This window comes from Ylistrum balloti, unplaced genomic scaffold (assembly GCF_031769215.1).
Source record: "Ylistrum balloti isolate Yb309-2 unplaced genomic scaffold, AGI_CSIRO_Ybal_v1 Utg371500, whole genome shotgun sequence".
NCBI classification, from domain to species: domain Eukaryota; kingdom Metazoa; phylum Mollusca; class Bivalvia; order Pectinida; family Pectinidae; genus Ylistrum; species Ylistrum balloti.
In genome coordinates this window covers 186,965-207,200 of record NW_026782775.1, presented here as the reverse complement: position 1 = coordinate 207,200, position 20,236 = coordinate 186,965, and the positions used below count along the sequence as shown (strand labels likewise).

Here is a 20,236-nt window from a genome sequence, read left to right as displayed (position 1 = left end):
ACAGATACACCACTATAATTGTATTTATACTGATTTTAACAGCTCATGGACAAGTGAACCCATGGATTAAGAGTACCGCAGACATCAACGAAAATCTTACCTGGTTCTCTGAAAGGTTTCCTTGAGACCATCCTTCCAGAAAGTAAGGAGACTGTGCTTTTTGATAAGATATCCTATTAGACATATCGAACCAACACTCGCCATACAAAATGAGGTCAGCCACGCAACATTCTTTGTGTCTTCAATGAAGGAAATGTACCTGTTCCCGGAGTCTGTGACGTCATTGGCTGACGTGGCGTAGTCAGGAATGATAATTGTTATCAAGGAAGTGTCTGAAAACGACATGGTTCCATGTCCTGTAAATCTGATATTTCTATCGAATATACAAATGAAGTGAAACACATTAAAACGATTATAAGGAATCCTGATAATGTACTGTAAAACATCAGTTTTCATACAGAATTTATTTTTGACGACAAAGAGATACACATAGATCATGGTTTTATATATTACTGATTACCTGAAGGATGAGCAAATGACATACATTCCAGAATTATTCGATCTCGTAAAAATAATCAATCTATGATACCAATTGTCGACTTAATGTTTTTTATCTTTGATAAACTTTTGCTCTGGAATAAATACTACAACTGTTAGAACAACGACCTCGTGGATTAGTGTATATAGTTGACAATGATGTCTCTTTTGTGTCAATCTAAATTTTGAACACAATTTGAATAAAGTCAAAACTTTAACAAAATAACCCACCAGAGTTACCATCTGTGTCTGAAGCGGTAACCGTTATATAATTAACTGTTCCATTCCCAAGTGTTGCGAGGTCACGTGCAGCAAATAACGACCCAGTTCCGGATATTCCAAAAAAGTTAGTACTAAGTAATGACTGATTGATTGTGTAAGAGACTGTTCCTGCAAAACAATAATAAAAAAAGAACGCTTTTTATCAATAAATTTCCAAATTCCGTCTAATATCGGGATATTTCTTTAGTTGTCACATCTAAGTCTCCTTCCATACATTTGAAAGCACACATTTGTTTCCTTTCAAGATATTATTTTAAACAGGGGATTTAGCGGATGTTTCTCTATTGATTTGATAAAAGGAAGAAAATCGCATCAAATAAAGATATCAAATTGATGCGATCATTTACTAACAGATTTTTTTTTATACCAGAACTGATTATTCTTTCAGCAAGACTGAGGTGAATATATATTTTCAAAGGTAGCTAAACCATCGCATTTACACAGGAAAATATCGACAGGCAAAGTAGCAGTAGTGATTAACGACAAATCTGAGGCGAATCGGAGACGATGGCACGACGGCTTTCAGCAAACGTTCGTATGTTTTCGGTAAATAGCTAAGGTGTCAATATCTTGCATAGAATTTGTCAGTTTTGTAATTTTTTTCAGCAAAGTACAAGTGGAACCAGACAATGGTAAACACATTGACAGATGATAAAGCACACGATCACTTTAAAGTGAACAAGTGTTTAAACAAAACAATAAAAGAAAAGAAGATATTGACGTATTTAGATGTGTTCCTCATATTTAAATATTATACATTGTATGGAATGTTTCGTCTGTTTGTCGCTGAGGAAGGATACCAGCAATTATCTGAAAGTGATGCCAACATGCTTCAGATTCAATCCACGTTTACATACAAATGTGTTAATATCCGTATCAGGCATTACAACTACCAAAGATAACTTTTGTAGACTTTTTCATTGTAGACTATAAAGAGTTGAAACAAATCCAAATATAAATATATCAAAAGCTTACTGATGATATCTTTACACACCAACCAATACAAGTCACCAGAATAGCAAAGCCTAGTACATACCATAGAGTGCTGAATAATCTGCATCATTAGCAGTCACGGTTCCTATGACGTCACCAGTTTTTGCGGATACGCTGGACGTAAATGTGTATGTTTCGTAATCAAATGTTGGGTTGTTATCATTAATATCGTTAATTGTAACCGTCAGTGAAGCAGTTCCGGTTAATTCACCGTCATCAGCAGTCACTACACAACTGATCGGCGACGATGAACCTTGCAAGTCAAGGTCATACGTGGCATAAAAAGTTATCTCCCCTGTTGAGGAATTAATCATTAACTGATAGCAGTCGATACTGTAGGATACCGTGTCGGATTCCGGATCAGTGACAGCAAATGAAGGCGTTCCCAAACTGGTACCTCGCTATGAATAAAGTTATGAATAAGATATAGATAATTATTTCTTAAAGATGTCCACGTTAACAAAATCATCATTTCAACTTAATTCTATATTATGAAGTAACATTATGTAAAAAGGAAAGATAACACGAATAAAACACAAGAAAATATAACATAATGCAAACATAGATTCGATATCATTAGAGCAAATTATGGACAAAAGAACGATTTCCATAGAGACTCCTCAAACTGTACAAGACAATACGGCTAGGTGTTCCAAAAGAGCAAGTGTCTTCTGCTTATAATAATAAACATTATTTACTTTACAATAATGTAGTGTTGTCTGTCATGATCGCAAATGAGCACAATATAGTTAGGTGCCAACGAAGGAATCAGGATTATTAACAAGCAAGAGAGAACACATCCCCCACCCCCTGAACCGTTGCAACGAGCGAAGTCTTCATCAACCTGACCTAACGTATTTCTGTTAACTTAGAGCGAAGTGATTTGAGTATGGTTTCCAAATCGAATTCCAACTATAAGATTCAACGAGCGCATTACTAGTGCAGTTAATCTCAATGTTTACTTCCGGTATTAATAATGAATGGACAGATAACTGAATAGTACATTTTAATATTTTAGAATTAGATGCATTGTAGCCATATGATAAAAACTGCATCATACCTTTGTATTATCAATTAAAGGCAAACTGGAAAACTTACAAGTTGTTCCTCGTTCGCAGAGAGGTAATATATAGCGCTTGAGAATCCGGGAGCTTCATTTACATTTTGTATGACGACATCAAGAGATTGAACGTCGCTTGCCTGTCCGTCAGATACCTCCACTGAGATGTTGAATAAGGTGTCTGTCAACGCTTCGAAATTGATCGACACTGACGTGGTGATCAAGCCATCTAAATAACAAAATGGCCGAAACAGACGAAAAAATATATCATAATATCTATCTGTTTTCAATTTAATTGAAAATAAGAAATACACATCTTACACACAAAAACAATTCACGACAACGAAAAATAATATCAGAAGCGTGAATATTGACATATTGATAACCGTTATGATGCTGACTGGCTTATGAAAAAATAGGAGTGACAGTGGCCTAATCTTGCGATCATTATTTCACTTATGTACTTGTCATCACCAGAATCGTCACAGCTTATTATACAGGAAAAACTTTCCACAGAAACTAAATCTATAACAAAAACACCAGCATACCGAAATGAGGTCAAAACCTGGTCATAATATGAACAAATGAATTACTTCTCACAAAACACTTGTTTAATAAACGAAAAGAAAACAGAACAAATTTCAACGGGGAATGGGTGTTGAGTACACGGGTTTGAACTCGCTATGTTTATCTATGCCAATCCAAGTAATGATCCGTTCTCAAAGCGGGAACCAAGTCAACAGTTAAAAAATCTCAATAGGATGTTATTGCATATTATAAAGTTTTGACTAACTCGAGTCTACTGTGAACATTGTTTGTCCAGAGCTTGGTGTGACTGTCAGAGAATAGACGAGAACCTGTCCTGCATCAACATCGATCGCCACTATCTGTAACACTGTGGTCCCAGCAGACTGGTTCTCCAAGATAGATATGTTCGAAGGATAAGGTAGGTTTTGAATAACGGGAGGCGAGTTTATGTCTGCAAATAAAATCGTCTAAATGTAATCAAAACCATAATGCCCTCTCGAAATCTGCGAAAATGAGGGAAATTATGTCAGTATTTATTGTTTATATTCAATTTCTTGTCTGATATCTGCTAGTGATTTATCCAAAAACCAACAAAGTCGCCATTAAAAGAATAAAAACAAGATGGCAAAATGGTACAATGTGTTATTTCATTATTGTTGGTAGCAATACGGTCATTCGCCCCACCATTAGAGTTTGTGCTGTCACGGATGCTTCAGTTTCCAATCGGATTAGCGACCTCACAGCATATGCGAGCAAGGTACAGGGACTTTAGCAGTTGATGCAATTTGTTATATAACTATCTTATAATATATAAAGTTGTTTCTGTACTAAAAGGGTCATTGGAATAAATTCATATAATAATAATCACAGGCGAGAATAAGAACACCCGATTAAGTTAAATTGCTCTGTTTTTTATTCAACCTACTCGATATTTTAACAGTAATAACGCGAGGTCCTACACTGGTGGTACTGTCTGTCACATGGACGTCTACGTCATATCCAACTGTACTTTCACCTATCACCTGATTGTTGCTAACTTCTCCTCCTGTCAAAAAACAACATGTCAGCATAAACATAATCCAAATGCAAACTATTCAATAAAACTAAGACGAAATATGGACAAAAGAAAGATTTATGTGGTGACTCCTGAAAAAGTACAAGGCGAATAAGACCAGGTGTTCCAGAAGATCGGGATACAGTGTAGTACAGACAGATATACACCAGTTTAAAAGACTAGGAGGTCTGAGATATTGGTACTGTGTAATGAAACAGAAAAAGAAGTGGGAGAATAATTTTGTCGTAGAGATATACTGTTAATTAGATTATTTATTTGCAGGCTGCACATTAATACTCAAAACCATCACACTTAGATATCAGTGGCCAACAATGGTATGAAAATGAGAAAAATATATTTAGTTATGGGGCTACTGTATCTCCTCATATAGAATTTTTCCGCAGTCGCCTCCTGGGCTCCTAAATTTAGGTCTTAAAATGACTGACGAGAAATAAAAATGTGAAACATTTGTATTATGCATTTTAATTCATTGTTTGACTCTACCGTATCTAATCCTAGCATTGCATAAATATGTGTTATTCACTTGTGTCTTTTGTAAATCCTTAAGGAAATAAAGTGGAACGTAATTGAGCAGAAAATGAAGAGTGAGAGCCTGAATGTTGTTTTTATTTTTTTTTTATAAAAAAAAATCATCTATCATCGTACGTTGCGATTTCAAACAATTCTGTTTGTGGACTACATAATTCACTAGTACTAAAGCGCTTAAAATTTTATTAATTGAGTTTTATATAAACTTCAAATTTCCAGCACAATTAGTATGTAAGGGTAATTATGGAACATCGGAAGGTTGCCTCAGTTTCTCATTTCAACAAAATGACCACCATTTTCTGATCAAAATCAAAATATCGTCCATTGTTTTTAATGAAATTGTGACTGTAGAAGTACGATAATGCTGATAAAGGAGGTTGTTTTGTTGTTCTGAAGGTTGGGGTGGCTTCTTCTACTTTTGATAACCGGGACTAAATGTTATTGTATTCACCACCTGTTGATGTTTTGGTCCATTCTTATAAATGTGAATTGTTTTATACTGCTATATTTAGCACTCAAGTGAAAATATTTCACCGTGAAGAACTATGATAGTGATGGTAAAAGTGACAATATTTTCTCTTGCGAAAGGGACAGATGTATGCATACCAGTTGTAATCTGAAACGGACATGAACTACAAGTCATGGAGTATGTTAAGGTATCGCCTTCTGCATCTGCTCCCGTCACCTGGTATACACTTGTACCTGAAGTGGTTGAGGTTGGTATCGATATTACATCTGGAATCGAGAACATGCAAATGTTACACCTAAATAGAAAATGATCAGTCTACTAAAAAAAAACAGAAAAAAGAAAATACACAAATATTGAGCCATGGAAATAAAACTGACAATTCAAAATGATGCAGGCTATATAGAATAATATAGGAAAAGAAGAAAAAACTGAATAACAATTAAGATATTAACAATAGTGCGAGATCAATGTTCATATGTTGGTGTGAAGAGGTTTATAAATACAATACAGTATTGTTGATTAAAGTGTTATAGATCACGTCTAGACCACATCTGTGCCGAGACAGCAAGGGGGACTTCCAGTGTCTATCTAATTTACATCCGTTGTATTGTAATGGACGGTGTTTTTTTGTTTGACTACTGTCGTGTCAGCACCTAGTTACTTACTTGGTAGATTTGCAAAAGTTGGTGGACTGTTTGGTAATATATAGACGTAAAAGGTCCCGCTGACATCGTCCTTTGTATCTGTACAATTGATTGTCAATTTGTAGCGTTTTGTGGTCGCATAGTTGAACGATGAGCTCGCTAAGGAATATATACCGTAAGCTGAAAAAGAGAACACAGACGTCAGACAAGACAGACAAGAAGTATAACTTTCATCTTTATCGAAATTTATCGCATATAATAGATATCAGAAATACAAAAATAAAGGAAACTGTGAATATATCATAAAACTGTGCTTAACTGTATCAAACAAGTTATAAATGTACTGCCTCCTTTTAATCAGCATAATCCTTTTCACCTCTCTGTCTCTCTCTCTCTCTCTCTCTTTCTCTCTCTCTCTAATATCTGTCTGTTGTTTTCTGGCCCTCAATATTTCATTTCTGTACAAAACAAAATCTTAATGCAAAATAAAAAAAGATTAAGATGTAAACGGAAAACCAGTACAAGAAAAAGGAAATTAAGTGTTCTTGAAAGGGAAGCGCCTTCTGTTTGATCGGCAACACCAGTCATGTCAATACTGGTCAATATTTATAGGTAATGTTCCCAAGTAAGGAACCACCAGCCATACTAATTACCATTGACAACGTTCAACAAATCAAACAAAACAAATGAAAGAAAACGTATATAACATACATAAGTAAATTAGTCAAAATCGAATGTTGTTTCGTGTTGTAATGACAATTCATATTACCGATTCGTTTCCTGGTCATGTCTTCGTCCCAGAATGGCAAAATTTTGCACGGTTGCTAGGTGGTATTGAATTAAAAGGCGCTTTCCCTTCTGAAACGCAAGGTCTTATTCTCGCCACTTGTACTCAAGGACCACCAAGTGATTGTTTGCTGACATTTTCCTATTGTGTTTATTGATAAAGAACCGTTTTTCAGGTTTTGTTAACAAATCCGTATTCTTCAGCTAATGATACTTAATAGCTACATAAATGATAAATTCATCCAGGCAACATGTAATAATATTTACCGTATACTAAAAGTGCAAACTTACAGCTTCCTGATATCACTTTAACAGTAAAGTAACTGGAGGAAGGATCAGATGCTGACAGTAGGCAAGTGACCGTGTCGGCTGGAGACGCATCACTTGTCACAATCGTGTGAAGAAGTGTTTCCACAACAGTCGTTTCTGTCAGATAAGCGTATGTAGGCAGACTCGGAATCAATGGTACCTGAAAGGAGCATCTAAAAATAATCTTAACGTTATATAGAAACAGTATGCGTCGAGTTGTTCATTCCCCCGATTCATTCAGTGATGATAAGCAAATGAAGAAAAAATTTGGAATAATATCGACACAGGCCTTAGTAATTTAAATATGTGTAATTTAAGGGAAAGGTGATATCATCATTCATCGATATATGCTGTTTTCAAATAAATTTGGAATTCCACAATTGTTCAGACAAATAAGACACATGGATGATCGTTATTATGAATAGGTTACTAGCAGAGCATACAGAGAGTTAATAATGAAAGTAGATCGTCAGAATCTAAAACTAAATAACAGACTTCAGTTATTGCATGAAAATATTCATAAATCAACTACTAAATTTATTTTGAAAACGCAATATATAAATTGGTTTGGTAATGGCCACTTAATAAACTGGATCAGTATGAGACAAGACACTGCTTTCTGCAGCTGTTTGGTTTTTGGGATTGTGCCTTCCTTTAGACTGTGTGCCTAATACCCAGACTTTGTGTGTGGAAGGGTGGAGCTGTCTTTTGTTTTTTGTGTTGCGGTGTTCTCATATATATATATATATATAATACTACTTTTTACTCGTATTTACCGCATTTCCGACAGTAATGTTGACTTGTGTAGTACCAATGTTTCCGTCGTTGTCCACCACTTGAAAGTCTAGTACGTATGTACCGGATGGCAAAGTTGATAATACTTTGATATCAACTACAAAACAAATATCTGATTATTTTGTATGTGATACATATTTGTTATAAATAACATGTTATGATTTAACATCTTAATCAACTAGTTAAGGCATCTTCTATCACATGATCGATCTGTTATCCATTAAATTTATCACTTGTGTAATATACCACTTAGCGGTTTCTATTGGTTGCGTCAGTCTGAAATAGATTGTCATGTGAAAATATAGACAATGCCGTAGCTTAATGATCTGAAAATGACACAGCAAAATGGTAGTTTCAGTTTGATTTTGTCCTCTTCATTTTCTATATTTAAACCTGTGAAAACTTTATGCGATGAAATGTGTCTTTATTGATGTTTGTTTCATACGAGACTTAATGAATATCGTCTCCAAATTTAATTTTTTGGCTCATGTTTTTGGCTTATATCAGGGGGTTAGATGTTTTATACAGAAGTTTGTGTGTGTAACCTTAACCCTTTCAACTCCTACATATTACCACATAAACGTAACAATACATAGAATTCAGGATGTCGTAATCTATTTTGAATTGATTATATTGGTAGTATATCAAGTTAACTGTACCGTCGATTTTTAGTTTTTACATTACAAATGATCAAGTGTTCCTCTAGACCGTATAACGATACAAATATATGATATGAATACGAATTCGAGTTGTCCCTGAATTCATGAACTATAGGAATCGGTAAACTGTCATTCAGAGAAAACATGCAGGAGAACAGCATATCTCAGAGACTTGAGTACATTTATATCAGCAAATCTTGTCAGTCAAACATCTCGAAAACACCAAAACGAACGTCATTCGATGTAATAAACTCATATGTACAGTATATACCAAACAAAGGACTGCATCACACATCATTTTATATTACGTACTCACTGCACCGTATTAACAAAATACAGAATTATATTGCCGGAAAAAATACAAGAGATGGCAGAACTTTCACCAATTGTAATATAAAAATAGCGTCCTTTGCAATTGCGATCGATGATAATTGTTCAGTATCGAAAAAAGCTATTGCAGCTAGAAGAAAGGCAACTGTGGGGATGCCGAATAAACGCTAATCAATACTTAGCTCTTTTGAACGATTTCAAAGTGAATATGCAACTCCCTTGTTCAATAATGGGTACTTGTGTCGAAACGATACTGTTGTTACGAGTTTATTGAGGTACACTCAGACACCTATCGTTTGTATTTTTGAGTTGGATGTCCGCTTACGTGTTACAGGGTCCAGTTCGAAGTATGCGGAAGATGACGTCATAGTGCTATTTGTTGTGCCGCCATCGGGGTCTGTCACTGTAAGACGTACGACGGTCGTACCTATCGGTGAATTCTCAGATATGGCGGGGGTGGCTGATGAGACGCTGAAGGTCGGAGTCACTTCACTTAAACTAAGTACTCTTACTGACAGGGAAGAGGTAGCCATGTTAGAACAGTCATCCGTTGTCTGAAAATCCAAACTGTAATTTCCAGCCGGAACGGTGGAAGCAACCTTCACTTCAACTGGAACGTGGAGAATTATTTAAATCATTTACATATTGTGAAGATAAAAACATCTGACTCACAAGTAAATAACACTTCTTAAAATAAATTTAGAATTAGGAATAGTGGAGTCAAACACCGAATAAAATATATCATACAGCTGGTTTTTTTTCCTTCAGGGACTCGTCAGTGATGTAACTGGACAAAGATTTAAAGACAAGACGGCGACTGATGGAAATTCATAAAATTATCGTTCGTAGATTGGAAAGTTAATAGCTTTATAATTGAATGCATTTTGTAATTAGAACGCGAAGTACGTGTGTATGTTCTGAACCTTATCAATTTTCGAGCGTGGTATGGAAGTTGCTGCAAACCTTGGGTACTAATATTACATCAGAAGTTCCACCACCTGTTATCTAGAATATTGTCCAAAGAAACATAAATAAATATCTCCTTTTAATACATATTAAAGTGTTAGAGCAACACAATAATTAAAACTGCATCATACAACTGTTTCGTCCTTCTAGGACTTGCCAATGATACTATGGGCGTAGTGTTTGAAGTCTGAGGCAAAAGAGAGATACCAATTTTTCTCTGGCATGGATTCCTTCAGCAGAGACATGTACTGACTTTATATCGATGTAGAACAGTTTTTAAAATGATAGAACTATATTTCATACATAATTTGACAAATCGCAACGACGGAAATAATCGTCATTGGGTGAACTTGTTTTTCGCTAGGATTAAAACATAGCTAAGACGTTAACAATACTCATGACCTTCCCAAGTTACCGCCAGCCTATATAGTAGTGAATAACTACATCGGCGGATTTTGTACTGGTTTGTATTTTCTTTAATATATGTACTGTTAGCAACAACTAGAATCTTCAAAACTTGAAAGAAACTGAAATGTCATGGGCATTTGTCTGAGCAGAAACTTAGGTCAAATAGTGTAAAGAACATTAAAATAAAATAAATAAATAAAATCAGTTTAGCTACTCACGTGTTGAAGAATCGAACGAAAAGGAATTCAGTTCACTAGATTACAGGCTGATTATGTGACAATAACTATTACCATATTCATGATCATTTAAAAGTTAACCTGGTGATATCACTTACGTGTAGACGTGTCGAACGAAAAGTAAGTTGATGATGACGTCATAACTGTACTGAGGGTGCCGCCGTCCACGTCCGACACTGTAAAGGTGTATACTGTTGTACCGACGGCGGCCGTCGTAGATATGGAGGCTGTTGGAGTGGCGTCGGAGAACGTCGGACTGGACGAGCCAGCACAGGGATCTGTAACAGTCACAGAGAGCGTGGCTGTCGCCGTGTTGGAACAGTCATCCGTCACTTCGAAATTCAGAGGGTAAGTTGCAGCAGGGACAGTCGATAAAACTTTTACCTCAACTGAAACATGAAATTACCTTATTTGTTATGAAAAATACCATTTTTTAAAATTTGACTAAAAGGGTGTATAGATAACTAATGTATTAAACCAACTCATATTATCTTACCGAGATAATAAAGCAAGACTTCAGAATGTGCCATTCCAAAATCTAAAACAATTTTGTACTACAGATTTATCAGTGTAGTTGATATTTGGATAATTTTAACATGTACATGGAAGGAAAATTAGATATGACTTTAATGAGATTGAACAACAATACTTTAAATATATATATATGTATACCCTATATCTATACCATGTTTGATATACACTGTTTCCAAAATACAAAAAAGTTCTTTTTTTTTTATTTTTTTTTTTTGTTTTACACAAACATTCACGATACGCGTCCCGATTCGTCTATTGATACAAATTAATCTACATGTATGAACAAAATCAACGCATATTCAATAATTTTTCTCACGTGTAGACGTGTCGAACGAAAAATAAGTTGATGATGACGTCATAACTGTACTGAGGGTGCCGCCGTCCACGTCCGACACTGTAAAGGTGTATACTGTTGTACCGACGGCGGCCGTCGTAGATATGGAGGCTGTCGGAGTGGCGTCGGAGAACGTCGGACTGGACGAGCCAGCACAGGGATCTGTAACAGTCACAGAGAGCGTGGCTGTCGCCGTGTTGGAACAGTCATCCGTCACTTCGAAATTCAGAGGGTAAGTTGCAGCAGGGACAGTCGATAAAACTTTTACCTCAACTGAAACATTAAGTGACCTATTTAGATGTATAATACAAGCACTTCACATATATATATATATAAGGTCTTGTTTTTAAGGTATACTTGATATCGGTTTGGAATCGTTAAGCAGTGATTAAGTTATCTTTTAGATTTCATTTCCTCTGGAATAGTGACATCCTTTATAAACATATGTTTTGTAGGAATCTTATAGGAAATTGAGAATTACTATCTAGTGTATTTAAGCTGTGACTTGAGACTCTGATGATGCTTCAGTTTATTAAATAACGGCATTACTGATGATATTTTTATCTTTTTTATCTTAAAAATTATATATACTGGGTCTGAGATAAGTTTTTTTTTTTCATTTCATGTGAGATTTTATAAAACAGGTCTAAGATATATTTTCTTAATATGAGCAAAGTAAAGAACTCTAAGACCAATTTCATAGATTCTCATTCTGAGACGAAAACTTCTTTAACATACGTTCTATCACATTGCGTTGAAGATGCATTTTGACAGATTTTAAAGTTCGGATGTAAATGACAAAAAAGTAACAAAAGCAGTTATTTCATTGCTCGATTTTCAACTAATGACGTAACGTCGTATGTCCCTGTTATGATATCATGATCGCTTTCTGTATTGCATAACCAATGACAACCGTTCCAGGATATAAATCACCAGTCACAAATATATATATATATATGATCAATGAAGTAATGGCACTTTATCAAGACATAGATATTACATGAATTTCTCACATACATAGAACATAAAACAAATACAAAGTTATATATCTAGATCGAGAGCGGGGGTGTAAATTTAGGTGTCTTAATAATCTCTTCGGCGGATGAACGCTGCAAGTCCTTTATAACGGAAAAAAACATTCAAAGTTGTTGTATGGAAGATAGTGATTGAAATGTAAGAAAAAATATTTCCTTCGATTCAATTTACTAGATAACAGGCTGATTATGTGACAGTAACTATTACAATTCATATATTCATGACCATTTTAAACTTAATCTGGTAATATCACTTACGTGTAGACGTGTCGAACGAAAAATAAGTTGATGATGACGTCATAACTGTACTGAGGGTGCCGCCGTCCACGTCCGACACTGTAAAGGTGTATACTGTTGTACCGACGGCGGCCGTCGTAGACATGGAGGCTGTCGGAGTGGCGTCGGAGAACGTCGGACTGGACGAGCCAGCACAGGGATCTGTAACAGTCACAGAGAGCGTGGCTGTCGCCGTGTTGGAACAGTCATCCGTCACTTCGAAATTCAGAGGATAAGTTGCAGCAGGGACAGTCGATAAAACTTTTACCTCAACTGAAACATGAAATTACCTTATATGATATACAAAGATTCAATGTGCTACTTCCTGCATAAAATCAACAGAATGTAATATTAGTCAACCAAAGATTCTACACTAAACAATGTGTTAATCTTAAACATTTTTAGGGAAAACGTTTGTAACATACCTACAGTTGTGGTAACCCACATCGCACCACATACTTCGTGCGCATGTCGTATGCAGACATTATGCACATTGTGCATACATCGTGCTGCATCGTGCGCCCGCACCACGGTATAGTGTAATTGTAATACTATGTATATAGTCGTTTACTAAATAAAATTCGGAAAAAAAAGATACGCAGTGACACCGCCTTTCCATTGTTTGTTAGTGGCATTCTACATTGAATACCATACCTGCTTGATATACTTCTGTTATGAAATGGGACTTCCTTGTCGTATGCCCATGAAGTATGCTGAATTTCAGTTTGAGTGACAGATTTCAAACGCTGAACTAGGAACGCAAGGAGCCAATCGACTAGGTACGTTCCCTTTTGAACGCTGTGCAAGGTCCTCACTGGATAGCGTGTGAGGACCTGTGTGCTGCGCAAGACCGCATAGGCGCTTCTCTGATGAACACTTGAACCAAAAACCTTCATGAAGTTCGGGATGTTGTATGCAAAGTTGACACGGCGACCAAAACTCAAACAGCCTTGGTGGTTCCATACGAAATCACCGCCGTGAAGTCACGAATTTGTATCGGAAAGTGGACTAGATGACAGCTATATTCCAACAAGGCCGCATGAAACCATCAGAGGACCACGACTTCCCACTATGAACCATGAGACGTAAAAACTACGCTGTGTTGGTGAGATTGATTCAGTAAACACCTTGTACAGTGAGGATGTGCAGATCTTCAACCTCTTTGGACTTGACCGGAGACCTGCACTGGGATTCCTTACATTTCTTCCCAAGCAAAAACTGGCAGCTGATCTACGGATAGGCGAGAATCTCGGCAGGCGCTGCCGAAAAGTCATCAGAATAGGAAGGGTATGAATCCAATTAGATCTAAAGAGCAGACAGAGAAGGATGCCTTTGCGAATTACAAAACAGGGAGAATGTAGTGAAATGGGACTTCTTTGTCGTATAAAACTGCAGTATCCTGAAGGAAGTTCCATTTGAGCGATTTGTCTTTTAAATACCGTGATGAATATGGAAAGTTCGTCAATTTCTTGACGTTGGCGCGAGATCTATTGTTAGTCAGTCTACAATTCAGCACGTCAGTAAACATATGCGTTTTTACAACTCCGCTACCTGCCTTCTTTGTACACAGTTGTCTTAGGTTATTGATAGCACACATAACAATACTATTGTGCAAGTCATAAGCAATGTTTAAACACAATGTTTATAAAATTAACTATTCATAAATGTCATTCTACATGTACGATCATTGTTTAAACACCATCTGGTATTTTTACTCACGTGTAGACGTGTCGAACGAAAAATAAGTTGATGATGACGTCATAACTGTACTGAGGGTGCCGCCGTCCACGTCCGACACTGTAAAGGTGTATACTGTTGTACCGACGGCGGCCGTCGTAGACATGGAGGCTGTCGGAGTGGCGTCGGAGAACGTCGGACTGGACGAGCCAGCACAGGGATCTGTAACAGTCACAGAGAGCGTGGCTGTCGCCGTGTTGGAACAGTCATCCGTCACTTCGAAATTCAGAGGGTAAGTTGCAGCAGGGACAGTCGATAAAACTTTTACCTCAACTGAAACATGAAATTACCTTATATGATATACAAAGATTCAACGTGCTACTTCCTGCATGAAATCAACAGAATGCAATATTAGTCAACCAAAGGGTCTCCACTAAACAATGTGTTAATCTAAAAAATATTTTAGGGAAAACGTTTGTAACCTAACTACAGTTTTTGGTAACCCACATCGCCCCACATACTTCGTGCGCACATCGTACGCAGGTCGTTCCACATTGTGCATACATCATGCCGTATCGTGCGCACGCATCCACGGTATAGTATCGTGCGCACAACTGTACGATAGGATCGCACATTTTGTGCTGTTTGGTAAAAATCGTAGGCGAATATTGCGTATTGATAATAAAAAGGAAAATTCATGAAGTTGTTGCTAAATAACTATCACATGAACATTAAAATTGATTGGTTATTACCAAAGTCATTTCCAATTCGACAGTTTTCGAAACAACACTACGAGTGTATCTAACTATTCGGTGTTTCCTGCCAATATATTAGAATTTTGATATATTTGTATCCTTACATATTTAAGAAAACATACATCAACACCATTCCATATTTATTTATAAATAATTTCTAAATGTATAACAACAATGATAGAATAGTACATTTGTGCAATATAACTGCACAACGTACGCCCAAATATGCTATGGCTCATTTCGTCCAATGTTTCTATCGTGCGCACATCAGGCATACATCGTGCGCACAACGCACCTTTGTTTAACGGTGTGCGATCCAAAGATTGTACCTCAATTGAATTATTGGCATGCAAAAGAAAGAAAACAACTTTGACGCCAATGAAGTAACACGATCGTACTACATGAAGTTATCAAAATAGTCCGTACATCAAATCATTGTTCCAGAAATGCTCAAAGTTAATCTTTGTTTTACACTAACATTTTCAGTACTCATCCCAGTTATATATGAACTTTGACCTAGCATTTTGACCTAGCATTTTTACAATTATGACCTTTTCATTGTAATGCATACCTTCAGATGCTTTATCTATAATGGGTGTATCTTAATCATCTTTCATACACAATACATAATTATACAACGGGTACATGAAGGCCAAACATTGTTGATAACAAATATAATGATGTTTGTTATGACTGGTAACAAGACAAATATGTTTACTATTTTGCAATTTTCACTATAGCATTAGATATAACGATTCCCATCCTACTTTTGATTGGTATCTTACAGACTACAATGGATATATCTAACACAAAATAATGAAGGTCACATTGTAAGAAGCATCATATATTTTGTACTACAAAGTCACATGAAAAAACAAACGAAAAATAAAATACTTGCTAGAATTTGAAAAATAGTGAATAAAGTTTTCTTCCTCAAATGCTGTGTTGTTTACTTATTTAAGAACAATATAATCATAAAATGAGATTCATTTTACAACTAAGATGTTGTTTTTTTTTCTTGATAAAATCAGTTTTCATTGCAAAAATTGTAATACTATGTATATAGTCTTTTACTTAATAAAGTTCGGAAAAAAGATACGCAGTGATGCCGCCTTTCCATTGTTTGTTAGTGGCATTCTACATGGAATACCGTACATGCTTGATATACTTCTGTTATGAAATGGGACTTCCTTGTCGTATACAACTGCAGTATACGGAGATGAATAAGAAAAGTTCGTCTATTTCTTGACGTTGGCGCGAGATATATTGTTAATCAGTCTACAATTCAGCACGTCAGTAAACAAATGCGTTTTTACAACTCCGCTACCTGCCTTCTTTGTACACAGTTGTTTTGGGTTATTGATAGCACATATAACAATACTATTGTGCAAGTCATAAGCAATGTTTAAACACAATGTTTATAAAATTAACTATTCATAAATGTCATTCTACATGTACGATGATTGTATAAACACCATCTGGTATTTTTACTCACGTGTAGACGTGTCGAACGAAAAATAAGTTGATGATGACGTCATAACTGTACTGAGGGTGCCGCCGTCCACGTCCGACACTGTAAAGGTGTATACTGTTGTACCGACGGCGGCCGTCGTAGATATGGAGGCTGTTGGAGTGGCGTCGGAGAACGTCGGACTTGACGAGCCGGCACAGGGATCTGTAACAGTCACAGAGAGCGTGGCTGTCGCCGTGTTGGAACAGTCATCCGTCACTTCGAAATTCAGAGGGTAAGTTGCAGCAGGGACAGTCGATAAAACTTTTACCTCAACTGAAACATGAAATTACCTTATTTGTTATGAAAAATACCATTTTTTAAAATTTGACAAAAAGGGTGTATAGATAACTAATGTATTAAACCAACTCATATTATCTTACCGAGATAATAAAGCAAGACTACAGAATGTGCCATTCCAAAATCTAAAACAATTTTGTACTACAGATTTATCAGTGTAGTTGATATTTGGATAATTTTAACATGTACATGGAAGGAAAATTAGATATGACTTTAATGAGATTGAACAACAATACTTTAAATGTATATATATGTATACCCTATATCTATACCATGTTTGATATACACTGTTTCCAAAATACAAAAAAGTTCTTTATTTTTTTTTTTTTTTTTTTTTACACAAACATTCACGATACGCGTCCCGATTCGTCTATTGATACAAATTAATCTACATGTATGAACAAAATCAACACATATTCAATAATTTTTCTCACGTGTAGACGTGTCGAACGAAAAATAAGTTGATGATGACGTCATAACTGTACTGAGGGTGCCGCCGTCCACGTCCGACACTGTAAAGGTGTATACTGTTGTACCGACGGCGGCCGTCGTAGATATGGAGGCTGTCGGAGTGGCGTCGGAGAACGTCGGACTGGACGAGCCAGCACAGGGATCTGCTACAGTCACAGTTAGTGTTCCTGTTGCAGTGTTAGCGCATCTGTCTGCGACTTCAAATACCAGTTGGTATGTGCTAGCTGGCACAGTCGACAGCAAACTAACTTCACCTGATTGTAGAGATACACAGCTTAAAGTGTTTGCAAATACGATCGACGTGCATGGCTCTCGAAAAACACCACTCGGACCTAAGATATAGCTTTAAGCATACGACATCAACAAATTGTTTAGTCCTCTGGTTCGGGAAAGGACTTTTGGTCTCTCTCATTACATTCTACATTATCAATTTATATTGGTAACCAATCGTCTTACGTGTTGCAGAGTCGAAGCTGAAATATGTTGAAACTGACGTCATCTCTGTCGACAAGATATCGCCATCTACATCAGACACGCCTACCGTATACACACTCGTCCCAGCTGTTGCACTGTCAGAAATACTGGCTGAACCGTCCAAATTGCCAAAAGTTGGACTGTTCGTTGGTACTACAATAAACAGATTAATAGATTTTGTTTGATATTTATAATATAACAATATTTAATCCTATAAGATAATTGAAACAAATGAAATAACATGTATATAGATAAAAGAGAATAAATACAAAACTCTTATGCGTTTCCTTTTCGTTGGAATGAAATGATCGTATTATGATAACGTAAACGAAACGCATATAAATGAAAAATATTTTGCTTATAACGCTTAATCCGAACTCAATGAATTATAACCAGAAACTAGAAGCTGCTATAGTATCAACAAAAACCATGAGAGGTTTTAAGAATATAGACCCGAAACAGACAGGTTTGCGAGATTATATTTTGACTTGAACTCATAATAAGCTGAAATCTGAATGTCCCTGGATGTTGTAAACGGTGATTAAGCTCATGTTTTGTGTTTCCTCCATTTTAATTTTGTATTGAGACTATAGCATTCAGTTATAACATTTAAGTAAAACTCTTTCAATATTTTACTGTGAATATTGGTGTCAGATTACATGTTGGTGGAGGTATATATTCCTTTGAAAACATGTTATTAATTGTAGGATGAAGCACAGCGTTATGTGTTTTGTATCCTTACGTGCTGTGAGCGTAATGCTACACACACGTGATCTTTCTTCAACGTATGTCTACATTGTATACTTCCGGTATTGCTCACCTCTTTTGTTACCTAGTAACGATACAAACAAATGGTGGAAACGTTGTCTTTCCCGATGGACAACAACAAACTTTACGATAGGGTAAGAAACATCCAACGATTCACTTTTGTTGCTTAATCACTTCCGCTCACCGTAATGCAATGCCTCGTCTGTCTTCTGTACTGTTAGAGTTGGATTATACTGTAGATTGTACTGTAGATTGTAGATTGTACTGTAGATTGTACTGTAGATTGTAGATTGTACTGTAGATTGTAGATTGTACTGTAGATTGTACTGTAGATTGTACTGTAGATTGTAGATTGTACTGTAGATTGTAGATTGTACTGTAGATTGTACTGTAGATTGTACTGTAGATTGTAGATTGTACTGTAGATTGTACTGTAGATTGTACTGTAGATTGTAGATTGTACTGTAGATTGTACTGTAGATCGTACTGTAGATTGTAGATTGTACTGTAGATTGTAGATTGTACTGTAGATTGTACTGTAGATTGTACTGTAGATTGTACTGTAGATTGTAGATTGTACTGTAGATTGTAGATTGTACTGTAGATTGTACTGTAGATTGTAGATTGTACTGTAGATTGTACTGTAGATTGTACTGTAGATTGTAGATTGTACTGTAGATTGTACTGTAGATTGTAGATTGTACTGTAGATTGTACTGTAGATTGTACTGTAGATTGTACTGTAGATTGTACTGTAGATTGTAGATTGTACTGTAGATTGTACTGTAGATTGTAGATTGTACTGTAGATTGTACTGTAGATTGTACTGTAGATTGTAGATTGTACTGTAGATTGTACTTGAGATCGTACTGTAGATTGTAGATTGTACTGTAGATTGTACTGTAGATTGTAGATTGTACTGTAGATTGTACTGTAGATTGTACTGTAGATTGTAGATTGTACTGTAGATTGTACTGTAGATTGTAGATTGTACTGTAGATTGTACTGTAGATTGTAGATTGTACTGTAGATTGTACTGTAGATTGTAGATTGTACTGTAGATTGTACTGTAGATTGTAGATTGTACTGTAGATTGTACTGTAGATTGTACTGTAGATTGTAGATTGTACTGTAGATTGTAGATTGTACTGTAGATTGTACTGTAGATTGTAGATTGTACTGTAGATTGTACTGTAGATTGTAGATTGTACTGTAGATTGTAGATTGTACTGTAGATTGTACTTTAGATTGTAGATTGTACTGTAGATTGTAGATTGTACTGTAGATTGTACTGTAGATTGTAGATTGTACTGTAGATTGTACTGTAGATTGTACTGTAGATTGTACTGTAGATTGTAGATTGTACTGTAGATTGTACTGTAGATTGTAGATTGTACTGTAGATTGTAGATTGTACTGTAGATTGTACTGTAGATTGTAGATTGTACTGTAGATTGTACTGTAGATTGTGCTGTAGATTGTAGATTGTACTGTAGATTG

General features: G+C 36.0%; 1 protein-coding gene across 1 annotated transcript in view; it reads right to left on the bottom strand.

Moving 5' to 3' along the window:
• Positions 1-213: 213 nt before the first annotated feature.
• Positions 214-20,236, bottom strand: part of LOC132562743 (protocadherin Fat 3-like) — a gene marked incomplete at its 3' end in the record, with an annotated part of 38,501 nt that continues 18,478 nt past the window's right edge. Inside the window, exons 6-22 of the mRNA XM_060227501.1 lie at positions 17,953-18,123; positions 17,562-17,750; positions 16,711-17,001; positions 14,503-14,793; positions 12,766-13,056; positions 11,558-11,746; positions 10,704-10,994; positions 9,321-9,605; positions 7,988-8,103; positions 7,194-7,371; positions 6,138-6,296; positions 4,326-4,445; positions 3,666-3,851; positions 2,911-3,032; positions 1,856-2,213; positions 778-927; positions 214-332 (exon numbers count right to left, since the gene is read on the bottom strand). Coding sequence (XP_060083484.1) covers positions 214-332; positions 778-927; positions 1,856-2,213; positions 2,911-3,032; positions 3,666-3,851; positions 4,326-4,445; positions 6,138-6,296; positions 7,194-7,371; positions 7,988-8,103; positions 9,321-9,605; positions 10,704-10,994; positions 11,558-11,746; positions 12,766-13,056; positions 14,503-14,793; positions 16,711-17,001; positions 17,562-17,750; positions 17,953-18,123 — 3,506 coding nt within the window. The remainder of the gene's footprint in view (positions 333-777; positions 928-1,855; positions 2,214-2,910; positions 3,033-3,665; positions 3,852-4,325; positions 4,446-6,137; positions 6,297-7,193; positions 7,372-7,987; positions 8,104-9,320; positions 9,606-10,703; positions 10,995-11,557; positions 11,747-12,765; positions 13,057-14,502; positions 14,794-16,710; positions 17,002-17,561; positions 17,751-17,952; positions 18,124-20,236) is intronic.